Source organism: Vombatus ursinus, unplaced genomic scaffold (assembly GCF_900497805.2).
Source record: "Vombatus ursinus unplaced genomic scaffold, bare-nosed wombat genome assembly UNPS02014818.1, whole genome shotgun sequence".
NCBI lineage: Eukaryota > Metazoa > Chordata > Mammalia > Diprotodontia > Vombatidae > Vombatus > Vombatus ursinus.
In genome coordinates, this window is record NW_020954596.1 from 50,602,886 (window position 1) to 50,618,960 (window position 16,075).

The 16,075-nt window shown below is 40.0% G+C and overlaps 1 protein-coding gene across 3 annotated transcripts in view; it reads left to right on the forward strand.

Annotated features, from left to right (window-relative positions):
• The window catches only part of LIMCH1 (LIM and calponin homology domains 1), a 366,761-nt gene that overhangs the window by 309,511 nt on the left and 41,175 nt on the right, over window positions 1-16,075 (forward strand). For all 3 annotated transcript variants that reach the window (XM_027836209.1, XM_027836207.1, XM_027836208.1), the window contains one exon: window positions 4,796-5,014. In XM_027836209.1, the coding sequence (XP_027692010.1) occupies window positions 4,796-5,014 (219 nt within the window). The remainder of the gene's footprint in view (window positions 1-4,795; window positions 5,015-16,075) is intronic.

The following is a 16,075-nucleotide window of genomic DNA, read 5'->3' on the forward strand; positions in this document are numbered from 1 at the left end:
GTGATTATTAATAGCTGTGATGCATCCCTCACAGGGTTAGTATATGGATTAATAATAATAATAATAACTACTATTTATTTACTACACTGTAAGGTTTATACGTGTTATCTCATTTAATCATCACAACAACCCTGGGAGTTGGGTGCTGTCATTATTACCAATTTTATAGATGAGGAAAACTTGTGAGATAAGTATAGATGAGGAATTTAAGTGACTTGCTGAAGGTCACAAAGCTATTAAATGCCTGAGACAGGATTTGAACTCACTTCTTCCTAACTCCATTTCAGGCTTACTCACTGTATCACCTAGCTACTTTTGTGGGACACGGTATATGTGAAGCAGAATGCGATTTTTAAAGTTCTATATTAATGTAAATTATTATTTGAAAAGGCATGGCAAAACTCTCCAAAAATTTAAGAAATAAATCTATCCCGTAAAGAGTAAAAACATCCTTTAAGAGGGAGGTGCCATAAGATCAAATAATCATCATATCTAGGGTATTGCAACTTCAAAAAAAGTAATGTGAAAAATAGAAAGAGTACATTGCTACCCCAGGTGGTCAGAGATGACTTTGGTGCCTGGCTATCCCTTCTCTCTGAAAAGTGGAATGGCCATATAAGCTTATTGATTATGGAGGTTATACCCAAAAAATTTAAACTGGATCCACAACCAAGGAACTTGTGAAAACTGAAGCATCTTCCCCATATCCTCAAACTCTGCTCTTTATTCTTAGAGAGAAAGGGTTGGGATCATATCACAAGGGAGCATTCATCCTTTGTCTTCAGTTCTTTTCATGGCAAAGAAAAATCGGCTTCTATTATCACTCCAAGCCGCATGGGGTTATAACAGCTTCACAGAAAAAGACAGAGCTGGAATTCACTGCTAAGAGATTCAAACCATGAGTGCAAGGACATTGTTTACTTAAATTAATTGGTTAGCACAAAGTAGTTTATCTTCCTCATTTAATTTCAAAGTACACAAGCCTAAACTTTCTGACCTTTGCTAACAGAGAGAGAGAGAGAGAGAGAGAGAGAGAGAGAGAGAGAGAGATGCTGTTGGCTTCATTACAGAAACAGCTTCCTTTTGTCTACAAGTAATTTGCTTTTTTTTTTTTTTGAGGCAATCAGGTTTACATTTTTAAAGTCATGGTTTTATAGCTTCTGTTGAAAGGACAAATGAAAATTTCCCCCATCTAATTGACTTGGTGAGGTTGAGAATTTCTGTCACTTCACTCCCAGGAAGTATGATATAAAAGGGGGAAGTAGCCCCTCAACAGTTTCTGTAGGTGCATGCAGCTTGAGCTGACCAAGAGGCCTGTATTACATCGAGCTCTATGAGTTAAGATTCAGATGTAGCTTGGCGATGGCTGGATTACCTGCTTACGCTAACAAGCAGGCTATTCATGAAAATGATACGGTATTGAGATGACGCAGAGCAGGAGAAGGAAATGAGTTTGTTTAATTCTGCATCTGAGTAGATAACCTGAATGTCTGCTTTTCCCTCCTTAATGTAAATAGTATAATGTTTTATTTTAAACAGGAATATTAGAACAAATGACTTACACCCCAGTGTTGTGGTATCCTTCTCCATGGTCCCTTATTCCTCCACTTCTGCTCCCAGGATTCTCTCAGCCTGGTCTGTTGGAATGACCTGAAATTACATTTGATGGGATCACTGGCCCCTTTCTTTGTGACAACATTGGCTCTCATAAGCAAAAGCCACCGAGGCAAACTGACATGTAGAAATGAGAGTAATGGGAGTATGGGAGCCTGGGATTTGATTTGAGAAGCAGCTGAAAGCTTTTGATTGTATAGGGTTCACTCTTATCAATTCTCACTCCCTTCATTTAATGAATTATCCTAGCATTGAAGCCAGGGATTGTTGAAATGTGTGGAAGAGACTACGCTGAGACAGAGGAAGAAAAGTAGCCTGCTCTTGTGCAAGAACTGGTTGTGTTCTTTTGCATTGTACATCCAGAGCTGCTCTATATGAGAAGTCTGAGCAATAGTGACAGGTTTTACTCCTAGGTACCTGCTTTTCTTTGAGCATTGGATGTGATCCTTATGAAGGAGTATTTTCTGCTTCCTCTAATCCAGGACTTTTTAACCTGGGGTCTCTGACCTTGGTTTTGTTTTGCTTTCAAAGCTTTTTGGTAATCATAATTTTAATATAAGTTTCCTTTGTATTTTGGAGTCCCACTGTATTGTATTTAAAATCTAATATGTTTTGCTTTATGCATTTTAAAACATTATTCTAAGAATGGGTCCATAGTTTTTACCAGACAGCCAATGGGGATGATGCTATGATGCAAAAGAAGTTAAGAATACCCACTTTAGTTCTAAGAGCTTTGACGGGAATGTGATAGAGAGAGATAGTCTAGTCCTCCTATAATGGTATATTTTGCCCCATTTCATGTGTTTGCCTCATTTCAGTGCTACATTTCTCATTTTCCTGATAAAAAAACAAAACCATTCCTAGAGTTAAGTATAGACAGGGTGGTTTTTCCTCCAGTGGCAAACCTGGGTGCCATAGTAAAACCGGAAGGCTCTATTAGGCCTTCAAAAGCTCAAGGAGTTTCCCTGTATAGATTCATGGCTGCTTCCACCAAGCCCTTAGCCTCTATAGTCCCTGCTACAAGACTGTCCGTTCCCTCCCATCATTCTAGTAAAGCCTGGGTAGGTCATAGGAACAACAAGGTGGGGCCTTTCAAGGAAGGGGTGATTTAGAGGTGCTTCATTGGCCAGCACCATGCTTCCTGGAATACCAGAGACTTTCTTGGGTCTTACTACCACTGCCCCAACAACTCTAGCACATGTGATTAGGTTTCCTGGACGATCCACCATATTGCAGAAAAGAAGCTTTGGTGGTAAAAGATAAGATGTAACTAGACTAGCAGACATCAAATAATAACAAGGAAGAAGCCATGCAGATATGAGTAATTGTTCACATATTTAATTAGCCTACTTCCCTCAGATAACTATAATCATCACCACTATTAAGAACTGTGGAGTAGTGAATAGAGTATTGGACTTAGAATTAGGAAGACCTGAGTTTGGATCTGGGCTCTAATACTAGCTACGTTGCCATAGAGTAGCCTCTTAACATTTGTGAGTCTCAACTTTCTCATCTGTAAAGATGTAATAATAAGTAACTGGACAACAGGAGGAAAAGTAATGTAAAGGGAAATTTTAAGAAGCCTATGGAGATGACTGATTACCTTTTAACTATTATGTGAAAGCTTCTTATAAAGATTTAAAAGTTGGAATTTGGAAGTTCCAGTTTCTAAAATACTCCCAATCAAGTATCCCATTCTATTTGATGTTACAGCAATATTGATACTGATATAAAAGGAGATAGACTAGATCCATGGTTCCCAAACTATAGTGCCAAGAAAACTCATGGGGGTTCTGGGGTGCTGTGGGATATTAATTTTTTTACCTATTTATTTAGTAAATAGAAATATTAGGACTTAACCTAACTTAATAAATCTAACTATTAGATATTTCTTTTGATCCAGAGGGTCTGTGCAGAGATTACTGAGACACTAAAGGCACCATGAACTGAGGAGGTTTGGAAGCCTCTGGGCTAGATCTCTGGGCCAAATCTGAAGAAGATCAAGTTTATTAGGAATAAATATTAAGTCTTACACTCAGGTTCAATTCACAAGCATAAGATTGAAACCCATGGCTAGACACTTTTGTTCTAAAAGGATCTGGGGGGGTGGGGTTAGAGGGCTTCAAGCTTAATATGAGTGTGGGAAACAAATACTCTTGGGCAGTGTTAAGACAAGAGGTAGCTAGGTGGCCCAGCGGATAGAGTACTGGGCTTTGAATCAGGAAGACATCTTCCTGTGTTCAAATCCGGCCTCAGTCACTTACTAGCTGTGTGACCCAGGGTAAGTCATTTAACTGTTTGCCTCAGTTTCCTCATCTGTAAAATGAGCTGGAGAAGGAAATGGCAAATCACTCCAGTATCTTTACCAAGAAAACCCCATAACGGAGCCATGAAGAGTTCGATACAACTGAGGAACAACAATAATGACAATTGAGTCCAGGAATAGGCAGGTTATAGATCCACTGTAGTCAACCCTACTCAGGTCAGATCTGGACTATCTGCTCAGTTCTGGGTACCACATTTTAGGACAAATTAGAGAACATCCAGAGGAGGACAGCCAGGATGGTGTAGGGCCTTAAGATCATGCCATCTTAGACCCAGTTAAGAATGAACAAGGGAGGAGCACCTAGGTGGCAAAGTGGATAGAGCACCAGCCCTGGAGTCAGGAGGACCTGAGTTCTAATCTGGTCTCAGACACATAACACTCACTAGCTGTGCGACTCTGGGCAAGTCCCTTAACCCCAATTGCCTCACCACCACCACCATTTCCCCACAAAAAAAAAAAAAAGAATGAATAAAGGAATAAATAGTTTTGTTCTACTTGGTGCTAATGGTCAGAATTCGAAACAGTTGGAAGTTCCAGTGGTTGGATCTTACAAAAAGGTCAATTTAGGCTTGATATTTGGAAAAATTCCTACACTATAACAATCCTGCCATGGAATTTACTGCCTTAAGAAAGAGTGCTTTTCTCTTCCCTGGAAACCTTCAAGCAAAGACTAGGTGACGATCAGCTATGTTGTAATGAGGTTGCCCTGTTTGGGTATGAGTTGGACTAGATAAGTTCTGAGGTCCCTTCAGACTTACAATTCTGTGAGCTTATCATCATTCCAATGTTTAGCATTAGCCATGTTCTTTGGTTATTAGGTCATATTGTGGATTTTGTCTGTTTTCTTATTTACAGGTTGATGAAAAAGTCAGCGTGAATGGAGAAACTTTTAATGGCGTAGAAGAAGAGAAAGAAAGCGAGTGTACAACAGCAACGTTTTCCCCCTCGTTAACTAGATCTCAGAGATTTGAAGGTGTGGCCAGAGTGGATGGTTCCCCGGGAGAGCTGAAGCAGGATGTCAGTAGCGTTGAGATCAGTGTAAAGAAGGCAAACTCACTGAACAGAGAATTAACAGTAAGAAAAAGCTAAGATGTGTTATTATACTTCAGTTCTTTCTGTTTTAAAATCAGGCCACTAAAAGGAGCCAAATTGATTTCTTTTTTTATGATTTGGGTTAAAAGACCATATGATGTAGTTTATGAATGACTTATGAAGGGTGTATTTAGATGGCCTTCTTGCTTGGACCTAATTGCTTGGCTTCACTTCTACTTGCCATTTGCATTTCTGGGGTCCCAAAAATTGTGGGAAAAGAGGTATGAACTAAAAAAAGGGTTTTTTTTATTCCTGTTGTTTTACATATATATGCCCTTGAGGAAGTTACAGTAATTTGATAATGAATATATGCCAGTTATCAAGTGGTATGTCAATCCTGTAGATGTATAGCCAAAAAAAGAAAAGAAAGAAAAAGGAATTTTTCTCACTTGGAAAAAATAGTCGGAAGATAAAGGGGGCCAATGAACAACTTTTGACGTGAACAGAGTTGATTTAAGATTAACCCATTGGTCTAACTTCAGAGAGATGTAACTAAATTTAGAGTATTTCAATGTTCTGTTGCTATATGAATTTTCTCTGTGCAAAACATCGAATATGTGGTAAATTCAAGCCTCATGTAAACCTCTAAAATTATACAGAGCAGGAGATAATACCTTCATAAGTCAGAGAAGCTTATATTCCTGGTAGCAAAACTTTGAAAGACAAAGGACTAAAATCTGGAACTCATCTGAAATAGCAAGAGAAAAATTCCAGTGATGAGGGTGAGAGTTTGTTTCTTTGGAGTGGGAAAAGTTATCATAAATATATGGGAGGGTTCTTAAATTGACCAAATTGCCCACCTGCTAGAGAGGAGTTTTCTTTGTTTTACTGAACAAAACATTTTATAACTGTGGACCCTGCAGATATAATACGGCCTTGAAAGGGTAAGTTAGACCTTTTTTCCAACTCATTTATCCTGACCAGCAATGAAGATTTTGTAATTTGAGCTTACTGTCTTTAGATTTTTAGAATGAGGCTGTTAGGAGTATGGTAGTGGGAGTTTTTTCTTTTTTCTTTTTTTTTCCAGCAAGTGGCTGCTTTGTTTTTTAAATTAGCATATTGGAAATATGAATTCTGACTCCTAAATTACTAGTGGGAAAGCTAGATCACTATTTGTGCAACAGAAGATGCGAATTTTCCCTATTGTTTGTGAATTTGACATCAAAAGAGTGAATCCATCCTTTTTATACCTTCCCTGGGGTAGTTAGGAAGGCTCTAAGTCTGCCCTGCTACTTCCAAGGCCTGTGGAGACACAGGATCAGACTCGAATGGCCTAAAATAATTTCCTCACCATGGCAACGCATCTCCTTGTCTCCAGCAACACAGCTTTATCATTGAGGCAGATGCCGATCCTCCCTCTGTGGAAGTTGGTTTTATCGGCCGCTTCAAGCAAACAAATCTTCACCTGAAGGGTTTTATAAATTATCGCTATCGCTTGGCATACTACCGGAAGCATTATCTTTATAAACAACAACCTGTGTTTGCTGAAGTCACAGCCCAAAAGGTTCGGCATTTTTCACAAACCAGTTGCGTGCATTTTCATTCTTTCTTTCCATCGTGTCATGAATTCTGTTCTTCTTGCTCCCATTGTTTCTGATGAATGTAGGAAGAACTTCGCTCTGTATGCACCATTGATGTATTTTTATGTTCTGTGGCAAGTTGTTTCTCTGTACATCCTGACGTACATACAGTGTTTCTGCCTTGCCATACTGGGAAGAGCCTCATACCTGTGCATTATTCTGATCTCTTAACACTAGCAATAGAATGGTTGCTTCTGACATATCATGCAAAGCTAACTTCATCATGGGAATAGCTCCTCAGGTTTTCTGTTTGTTTTTAAATGAAACTCCTTATTGTCCTCTGGCCATTTTGGTGTCTGAGTTTGTGAAAAACCGCAGCAGCATCCCCACCATCCATTTTTATCACAGCCAGGCAGAAAGCTTTGTGCCTGCCTGTGATGCAGCTTGTGATGTGTATCTCTTGTAATCATAATATATTTTATTATTTTATTCCTGACAGAGCAGGAGTGAAAAGGCTCCAGACTAAAGGCCTAAACTATTGGTTCAGATTGCTTAGTGCTTGTACTTTTGTTTTAAGTTCAACATTGATAATGGTTTCCTATCTCCTCTTATCCAAGGTTAAAATATATGGGGTGAGCATAGGTGTGGTAGTGTAGACCTGTGATCCTGCTACTGTGGTAGGCTGAGGCTGGTAGGATTGCTTGAGTTCTGAGGTTCTGAACTACAGCAGGGCTAAAGCCTGGGGCAGGTAGGTGGCTCAGTGGATAGAACACCAGGCTCGGAGTTAGGAAGACCTGAGCTTAAATCTGACCTCAGACACTCACCAGCCACATGACCCTGGGCAAGTCCCTTAACCTTGTTTGTCTTGGATTCCTCATCTGTAAAAAGACTGGAGAAGGAAAAGTCAAACCACTCCAGTATCTTTGCCAAGAAAACCCCAAATGCGACCCCAGACACGACTGAGACAACCGAACAGCAGCGAAAGGCCTAAAGCCAGTTGGGCATCTGCTCTGTTCACCAGTATGGTGAATTCCTGGAACAAGGGGCCACTAGGCTTCCTCAGCAGGGAGGGGAGGAAACCAGGCCAAGTAAGAAAAAGAACAAGGTAAAGCTTGTGCAGCTCAGCAGTGGGGTCGATTCGATAATTGTCTGATGCCCTTGCATCTGGGTGAGATAGGGAGATGACCCATTCAGCCCATCTGTCTGTCTGTCTGTCTGTCTAAAATATATGAGATGAGGCATTTAGTTCCTATGATGGGAGGAATTTGTTGGCTTTTAAAAATTAATAATAAAAAACAATGTCAAAAAATCTTCATATTCTAAGGAGCAAATTGCTACTTGGTAGTAAAAAAAAAAAAAAAGAAGACAATTCAGAACTATTGTTTTTTTCTGTAATGGGAGTTATATCCCTAATCCTTCTGTAATGGGAGTTATATCCCTAATCCCATCCCAAACATGGAAGATTCTCTTCTCCAAAAACTTACGTTGTTGAGTCATGTCTGACTCTTTGCGACCCCAGGGACTGTACTATCTGTCCATGGAGTTTTCTGGGCGAGATACCATTGGGGGTTGCCATTTCATTCTTCAGTGGATTAAGGCAAATGGAAGTTATATAACTTGTCCAGGGTTACACAGTAAGTGTCTGAAGCCAGATTTGAACTCAGGAATCTTCTGATTCCAGGCCTAGAACTCTATCCACTGAGCCATCTAGCTGCCACTTCAAAACCTTTTTAAGGTTGTATCTAAATTCTGTTTTGGCATAATGGGGTTTTGGTATTTGGTGTAAGGTGTTTTTTGAGCAACAAAAATAATATGTATCTCCTCCCAATCTGTACCATCCTCCAACCCCAGTGTATTTTTACTAGATAACCCAATAGGGGAAAACAAAACACAACAAAACACAAAAGGGATAAAGCTGGTTTGTGGTTTTCTCAACTGGGATAAAGTATGGTCCTAGTTATGCTCCACGCTCCATGTATAGGTGTAAAACTCTGGTAAGACCAAGGATTCTGCTTTTATATTGAATCAAGAAATAAATAACCTAGAGTCGTTGCTTGCCCAGGTGGACCCTCAAGGATCCTGGGAAATTCTGGAGCAAACCCAGATATGACACAGAGCCTTAAACATGGTGAGATAACACTTGCTAAACTGTCCAGCCCTGTCCTCACAACTGTAGGCTCTTGAGTTAAGCATCCCATTGATAGTGTATGACTTAACTCATTAGCTTTACCTAACTGCATTTAGCTGGAACTCAGAAATCCAACTGGAACATAGAATTAGAATAGAAGTTAGGTGTTATACCACAGTGAAGTTTGGTTTTTCACTAAAATGTTTTAAAACTCAAGTTTTACAATTGACATACTAAGTGTTCTACTGGGAAAATTCTTAGCTCTAGCAAAAACATTTTTATTAAGGAGGTCTTTCCATAGTGAGCTGACTTCTAATTTTCTCTCATTCCCTGTTGTTCCAAGGAAAACATTTTCTTGGCTGTATTTTGTTCTCGCAGCAATTATGTTTCTATTGCAAAGACAAAATTATTTTGTTCAGAAGACCAACAAAAAAAAACTTGTGTGGCAGAATAAGGTGACTGATTAACAATGGGAGACCCAGCTTCAGTGCCTCGGGGGGAATGAAGTTAGTCCCAGGCTTATTTCTATTTTTGACCCATTTGTCCAGTTCTCTATGATTCTCAAAAGAATAGTGTTCTCCTCTTCAAATAGTGTCTTTCATCCTAAAATGCTTTTCCAAAGCATCTTACAGAGGAGTCACCTCACCCACCACCAAATTGTCACAATTCCTCAGGAGTGAACAACATCTGTATAAATGGCCTCCTTCATCAGTGGGCAGGCAAGATTGTGAAGTCAGAAAGTGGGGAGTAACCTCAGCCACATCACAGATTTCTCCAGTTGGAAGGGACTTTCGAGCGTATATAGTCCAAATATCATCCAGAATATGATTCAGGCCCTTCTTTTTCATCCGAATTCCCTTCTTCCTTGATCTGTGAACCTATAACTCTGTGATCAGTGATCAGAGCCTCTGTTTGAACACATCTGATGAATGGGGAACTCTCGTGCATTAGTTGTACCACTTTGAGACAACTCCCAGAAAGATGTGACTTATATTGAGTGAAGTTTGCCTCCATGTTACTTCCACCCACTAGTCCTAATCGGTGTTTGTGAAAATCCAGTGAGGAACAGAAAAGAGTTGGAATGTTACCCTAATGTTTTATGGCACTGAGTTTCCTGTGCTACTTTCACAAATTGTAAAAACCCCATGAATAGTACAGTCCCCAGGGTCGCAAAGAGTCAGACATGACTCAACAACTTAAATTTTTGGATCAGAGAATCTTCCATGTTTGGGATGGGATTAGGAACATAACTCCCATTACAGAAAAAAAAAAATAGTTCTGAATTATCTTGTTCTTTTTTTTTTCACTACCAAGTAGCAGTTTGCTACTTAGAACATATTTTTTTGACATTATTTTTTAATATTAATTTTTAAAAGCCAATAAATTCCTCCCATCATAGGAACTAAATGCCTCATATGGTATCTTGAATTAGCTTAATTTTCTCTTGCCCTCCTTCTCTTTTTCTATTCAGTTCTTTTTTCCCCTTTGGGAAGAAGAGGAATAGTGATACTCCCATTCAGAAACAGGCCCCAAATCCAAAGTAAATCGATAAGCATGATTTAAAATTAACATAGCTTTATCTACTAATGCTAGACGACTGCATATAATGATCCTCTCAATTCAAATCCATTCATTTCAACGGTGATTAAAAGCAAGACACCATGGTAAGCAACGATGAGATCAAATTGATAAATATCTCAGAATGTGTTCAAGTATTTACTTGGAAAATATACTCAAAATAAAGGTGTCAAAACAGGAGGGTGGCCTGAACAAGTTGAAAATGCAATTGGGAAATTTTAACAAAATAAATAAAAATAGAATAAAACATAAATAATATTACATTTTAAAACTAAATCCATTTGCAGCCCTCAGGGGATCCTTAGATCTGGATTGGTGACCCCTTTTCTATTTGAGTTTGACACCATTAATCTCAAAACTTCATCAGTAAGCATTTATAGTTATATTGTATGTCCACTATTGTTCTTGGTGCCATGGGAGATGGGGAAAAAATAGAATATGTATGAAACAAGTTGTATGAAGAAATAGATATCCAAAGACTTCTGGGACTAATAATTATAATAAGAGCTAGCATTTGTATAATGCTTTAGAGTGGGAAAAATTATCATTAATATGATATGACATGGTATGATAAAATATAACATAATAGTTTAAGTTTTGCAAAGCACTTTGCAAGTATTATCTCATTTTATCTTCACAACAACCCTGCTACTATTATCCCCATTCTACTATGGAGAAACTGAGGCAGACAGATGTTAAGTGTTTTGCCCCAGGTCATACATCCAGTACATGTCTGAGGCTGGATTTGCACTCAGATCTTCCTAACTCCAGGCCCAGTGTGCTCTAAGAATTCAAAGGTAGGCAAGATCACTGAGGCCAAGGAGGTATCAGAGAAGCCTTTGCAGAGAATTGGTCTTGACCAATTGACCAACTTGACCATAAAGGAAATAAAGGACGTGGCTTGTCAGGAGGAAAGATGGAAAGAAATCCAGGTTGGAGGAATATCATGAACAAAGACATGGAAACTGGTATGAAAACTGAACGTATGAAAGAGGAATAAAAGAGGGAAACTGAAAGAGATTGAATATAGCAGAGGAGTAAGGATCATAGAGTCATAGATGTAGGGCTGGAAAGAGGCCTTCTGGTCCAAGTACCTCATTCTACAAAGGAGGAAATAGGTCCCAAAAAGGTGAGTGAGTGGCCTGAGGTCATCGAGGTAGTAAGTATCTGAGGAAAGATTTTAAGTCCTCTGACACCAGGACCAGTGCTCGAGAGAAGAGGTGTAGGTGGGTAGGGGCTAATTAATGGAAGGGACTTGAAGGAAAAATTAAGGCAATCCCTTTGATAGCTCATTGTATATTAGTGGGAGGGCATTCTACACAGTTGGGGGGTACAGTTTCCTCATCTCAGAGGTGCCTTGAGACCTTCAGTGTCAACTGCAACCCATATCTACATTTAGCAACTGTTTGTTAAACATTTACTACGTTCAAAGTACTCTGTTAAGCACCAGGAGCAAATACAGATAAAATAGATGTGATCCTTAGCTCTATTTGAGGGCTGGGGGGGTGGGGGTGGAATAGGACCCTAATTATGAAAAACAAATAGAACAAATTAAGAGCTTAAGAGAGGTGAAGGTTTTATTGGGGGTGGGGGGAAGATGTCCAGATGTGATTTCACTGAAGGACAGCTCCAGGAATGGAATGGAAACTTTTTCCACTAAAGCAGACTGGTGACTCCTCTGTAACTTATAGTTTTCTAGAGTTTCCTGGGGCACTGAGAGGTTGTGATTTCTTCCTGGCTGACATAGCCCAAATATGTCAGAGACAGGACTCATACCAGATCTTTGTGAATCCAAGACCTTCCATCTATCCACAATACCATGCTGCCCTCCAACTTAGGTTTTTATGGAACTTTGAGGTTCATAAAACATTTCCTTCACAATGTCCCTTGAGGTAGGCAGTGCAAGTATTATTTCCCCCATTTTACAGATAAGGAACTTGAAACTCTGAGCAGCGACTTCCCTGTGAACACAGGGCTAGTAAGGTCTGAGGCAGGATTCAAATCCAGGGCTTCTGACTCCAAACCCAGCCCTCTACTCTGTTATGAGTCTTGTAGAATTTGAGCTGTAGATCCCAAAGGATGGATAAGATACCAGTAGGCATCAACATGTTTGTTGGGGGGAGAGAAGATTCTCAAGGGGTGGGGGACAGAATGATGGACTGAAAACCATGATATGCCAGCGTCCCCAAATTGATTTCATAGGAATTTGAGGTTAGAAGGAGTTTTGAGATTACCTGGTCTAACTGACATCCTTCTTTGGTGAATGAAGAAACAGAGAGGGGCATTGGTTTGCCGAAGGTCACACAGCAAATGAATAGCAGTCATTAGACCAGTGTCCAGACTTCCTGACTCCCCGCTCATTGCTCTTCCTGCTACACAAACCCGGCATGCAGATTTCTTAATAGATCTTTGAAATTGTCCCCTTTGTGAGTAAATGTTTGCTTGGCACAGGGATAAAAGGACCATTAGGGTAAAGACAGAAGCAGTAATCGGCATATGCTAACAGGCCAATTATAAAAGACTGTCATTTCATCTAAATAGACTTAGCTCATAGAAATGATTTGGTGCTGACTGTTAGAATCTTCAGCTGGAAAGGACATTAATAAGTCACTGTGGTCCTGCCCCTTGTTTCATACTTAGTATCTCAGCTTTCTGAGGTAGGTTTTTAAATCTTATTTTTATTGATATCTTTTGGTTTTACAATATCTCCATTTCTAGATAGAGCTTTTCCCACTCATCAAGCCCTCCCTTGTAAGAGATTATTAACAAGAGAAAAATAGGAGGGCAGAAAAAAAGCAGTTCAAACCAACACATCAATCATGTTTGATAATATATACACTATTCCACATCCATAGCCCCCCACCCTGCAAAGAAGAGAGTGATAGGCATTTCTCAGCTCTTCTCCAGGGCCAAGCTTGATCAAAATGAAGATGGTTTATTTTTAATGACCTTATTTTTAAGGACAAGGTCAATCCTTCAAACTCACTCATACTCATTCTCATTGGCCAGCTATAACTATGATAGTTTGACCTTGTTCTGTCTTAAGGGGTGGGGGTGGGGCAGAAAGAGGCAGCAGGTGATACTCCAAAGGAATTGCCACAACAACAAGCATAGTGAGATGGCAGGGTTCAGTGAAGAAACACCAACACCCACCCTGGCTTTATAGTCGGAGACCCTGGGTTCAGATTCTGTCTCTGACATTCTACCTCAGTTTCTTCATCTGTAAAAAAGAAGGGCATTGGACTATATGGCCTTTGAGATTTCTTTCAACTCTAAATCTGTGATCCTACTGTCCAAGAGATATAAAACCTTAAATTTCTATAGTTTTAAGGTTTGAAGAGCACTTTCCCCACAACAAACCTGTCAGGTTGGCATTACAAGTATTATTGTCCCTATTTTCCAGATGTGGAAACTGAGGCATAGCAAGTTTGTGACTTCCTCAAGGTCACAAAGCCAGTATCAGTGGTATTCAAATTAAATGCTCTTGGGATTTCACATCCAGTGTTTCTTACACTATGTACCATGCTGCCTCACACATGAAAAATCAGCATAACTTAGAGTAATGACTGTCTATACTAGGCCTGGTCCAACCTTATAGGTTTTTGTGAAAGGTTCCTTCTAGGAATTGGGAAGAAGGAAGAGAAAATATAAATCTGTTGTGCTTTTTCCTCCACGAAACTTGAGGAAGATGATATATGTAACATTTAGTATTGAAAAATAGAGTAATAAAAATTTAATAAAGATTAGGCTGTTGAGGATTATACCCTTATGTCATACAAATTGGGTAGCTTATGTGTGTGTACTTTTTCCAGAAAGACTACAGGTCTGTTCAACACTCTCCCCCCTCTCCCCCATCATATATTCATACATACACATCTTTTTTTAAAGAAATTTACAGGATTTAAATATTTTTCACCATCAGTTGATTGCTCTTGCAGGCACTCTGAAGATTTCCTTTTGGCTTCTTCTCTGCATTTCCCATTGTCCATTATTTTTCACTCCCTGGCTTCCTCTTGCTACCTCAACTTCCCAAACTCCTACCCACTGACCTCCCCAGCAGTCCCTCCTTCTATTACTGTGGACCAGCTCCCTTCTGCCAAACAGTCCCAAATAACCTCTTCCCACTCCCTGCTGGCCAGCTCCTTCCCACCAGCTTCATTTCTCTTCTCCCTCATTCTTTTAATTGTGCATTTAGAAAATGTCAAACAGTTGTTTGGTACCTAAAATGCTCTGCTTCCACCCCCTCAACAAAATTAATAAGGCTAAGACTAGAGCTAAGATTTTTTTTTTCACCCTGATGAAGCTATAGGAATTCTGCTTCATAATTCAATACCTTGGTAACGTTTCCTACTAGCTGTCCTGGAAGTGTACAGTCGGATGTCTGTTGAAACATTTTTCACTGTATTAAAGGCTTTTGAGAATGAGCTGGGGCCTATTGCAAATTCCTTTTCAAAAACAGATTTCAGCAAAAGCCTCTTAGAAAACATGTTTATGTTCCTTCCAGATATAGTTATGGGGCTATTGGGTTTAGCCAGCTCTGTTTATACAACACTTCTGGCTTTGTGTCTAATTACAGCTATACACACAAGTTTATGGAGCAATATTGGCTGTAAAGGGGTCCTAGCCAGAGGTTATTGACATTTAACACATGGAGGGCCTGTCACTTCTGGGTCCTCTTGACTATTGCAGTTAAAATGTGAGGTGGACAGCAATTTCGGGTCCTTGGTTGTGGTTGTTTAGTCATTTTTCAGCAGTGTTTGACTCTTCTGTGACCCCATTTGGAGCTTTCTTGGCAAAGATACTGGAGTGGTTTTCCATTCCATTTTACAGATGAGGAAACTGAGACAAACAGTGTTAAATGACTTGCCCAAGATCATACAGCTAGTGAGGGTCTGAGGCTGGATTTGAACTCAGATTTTCCTGACTCCAGTCCTGGCGCTCCACTATTTTGGGCCACCTTCCTGTCAAAAAGCTAGACTATAGACTTAAATAAAGTCTGAAAATTGTGAATTCTATAAATAATGAAGTATACTACTTGGGTCATGGTAACTCTCCAAACCCTGCATCTTTAGGAAAACCACTGTGACCTCAGGCTGACCGCTTTCCATATGCAGCCTGGGCGATTTTGTGCCTGGAGTGAAAAGGACACGGGGGTGAAGTAGCTTAAAGGAATGGAGAGCAGAGAGAAGTAAAGTCAAGCGTTTTCTAAGTGTTAACTAATAGAAAGTATAAGTGCAGCTAGATGCTGCAGTGGATAGAGCGCCAGGTCTGGAGTCAGGAAGACTCATCTTTGTTCAAATCCGGCCTCAAACACTTATTCGTGGTGTGACCCTGGGCAAGTCATTTAACCCTGTTTGCCTCAGTTTCCTTATCTGTAAAATGAACTGGAGAATGAAATAGCAAACCACTCCAATGTCTTTGCCAAGACAAACCCAAATGGCATCATAAAGGGTCAGAGACAATTAAAAATACTGAATAACAACTACTAGAAACAAGAAGAAATTCCCTGCCCTTGAGGAGCTTACCCTTTAAGACTGGATGACGACAGATCAAAGGGAGCTGAAAAACAGGGGGCAGAAGGCAGGGATGAGAGGTGTTAGGGCATGGTGGAAAAGGACCCAGATAACCTGGTGGCCCTTCCTTAAAGTGGTTTCCAGGAGGAAACAACCAGAGGAAGCCACCACATGGGTGGAGGTTGCTTCCAGAGTGAGAAGGACGGTGGAGGAGGCAGCTTCCAGGGTGAGAAGGAAGGTGGAGAAGACAGCTTCCAGGTGAGAAGGAAGGTGGAGAAGGCAGCTTCCAGGTGAGAAGGATGGT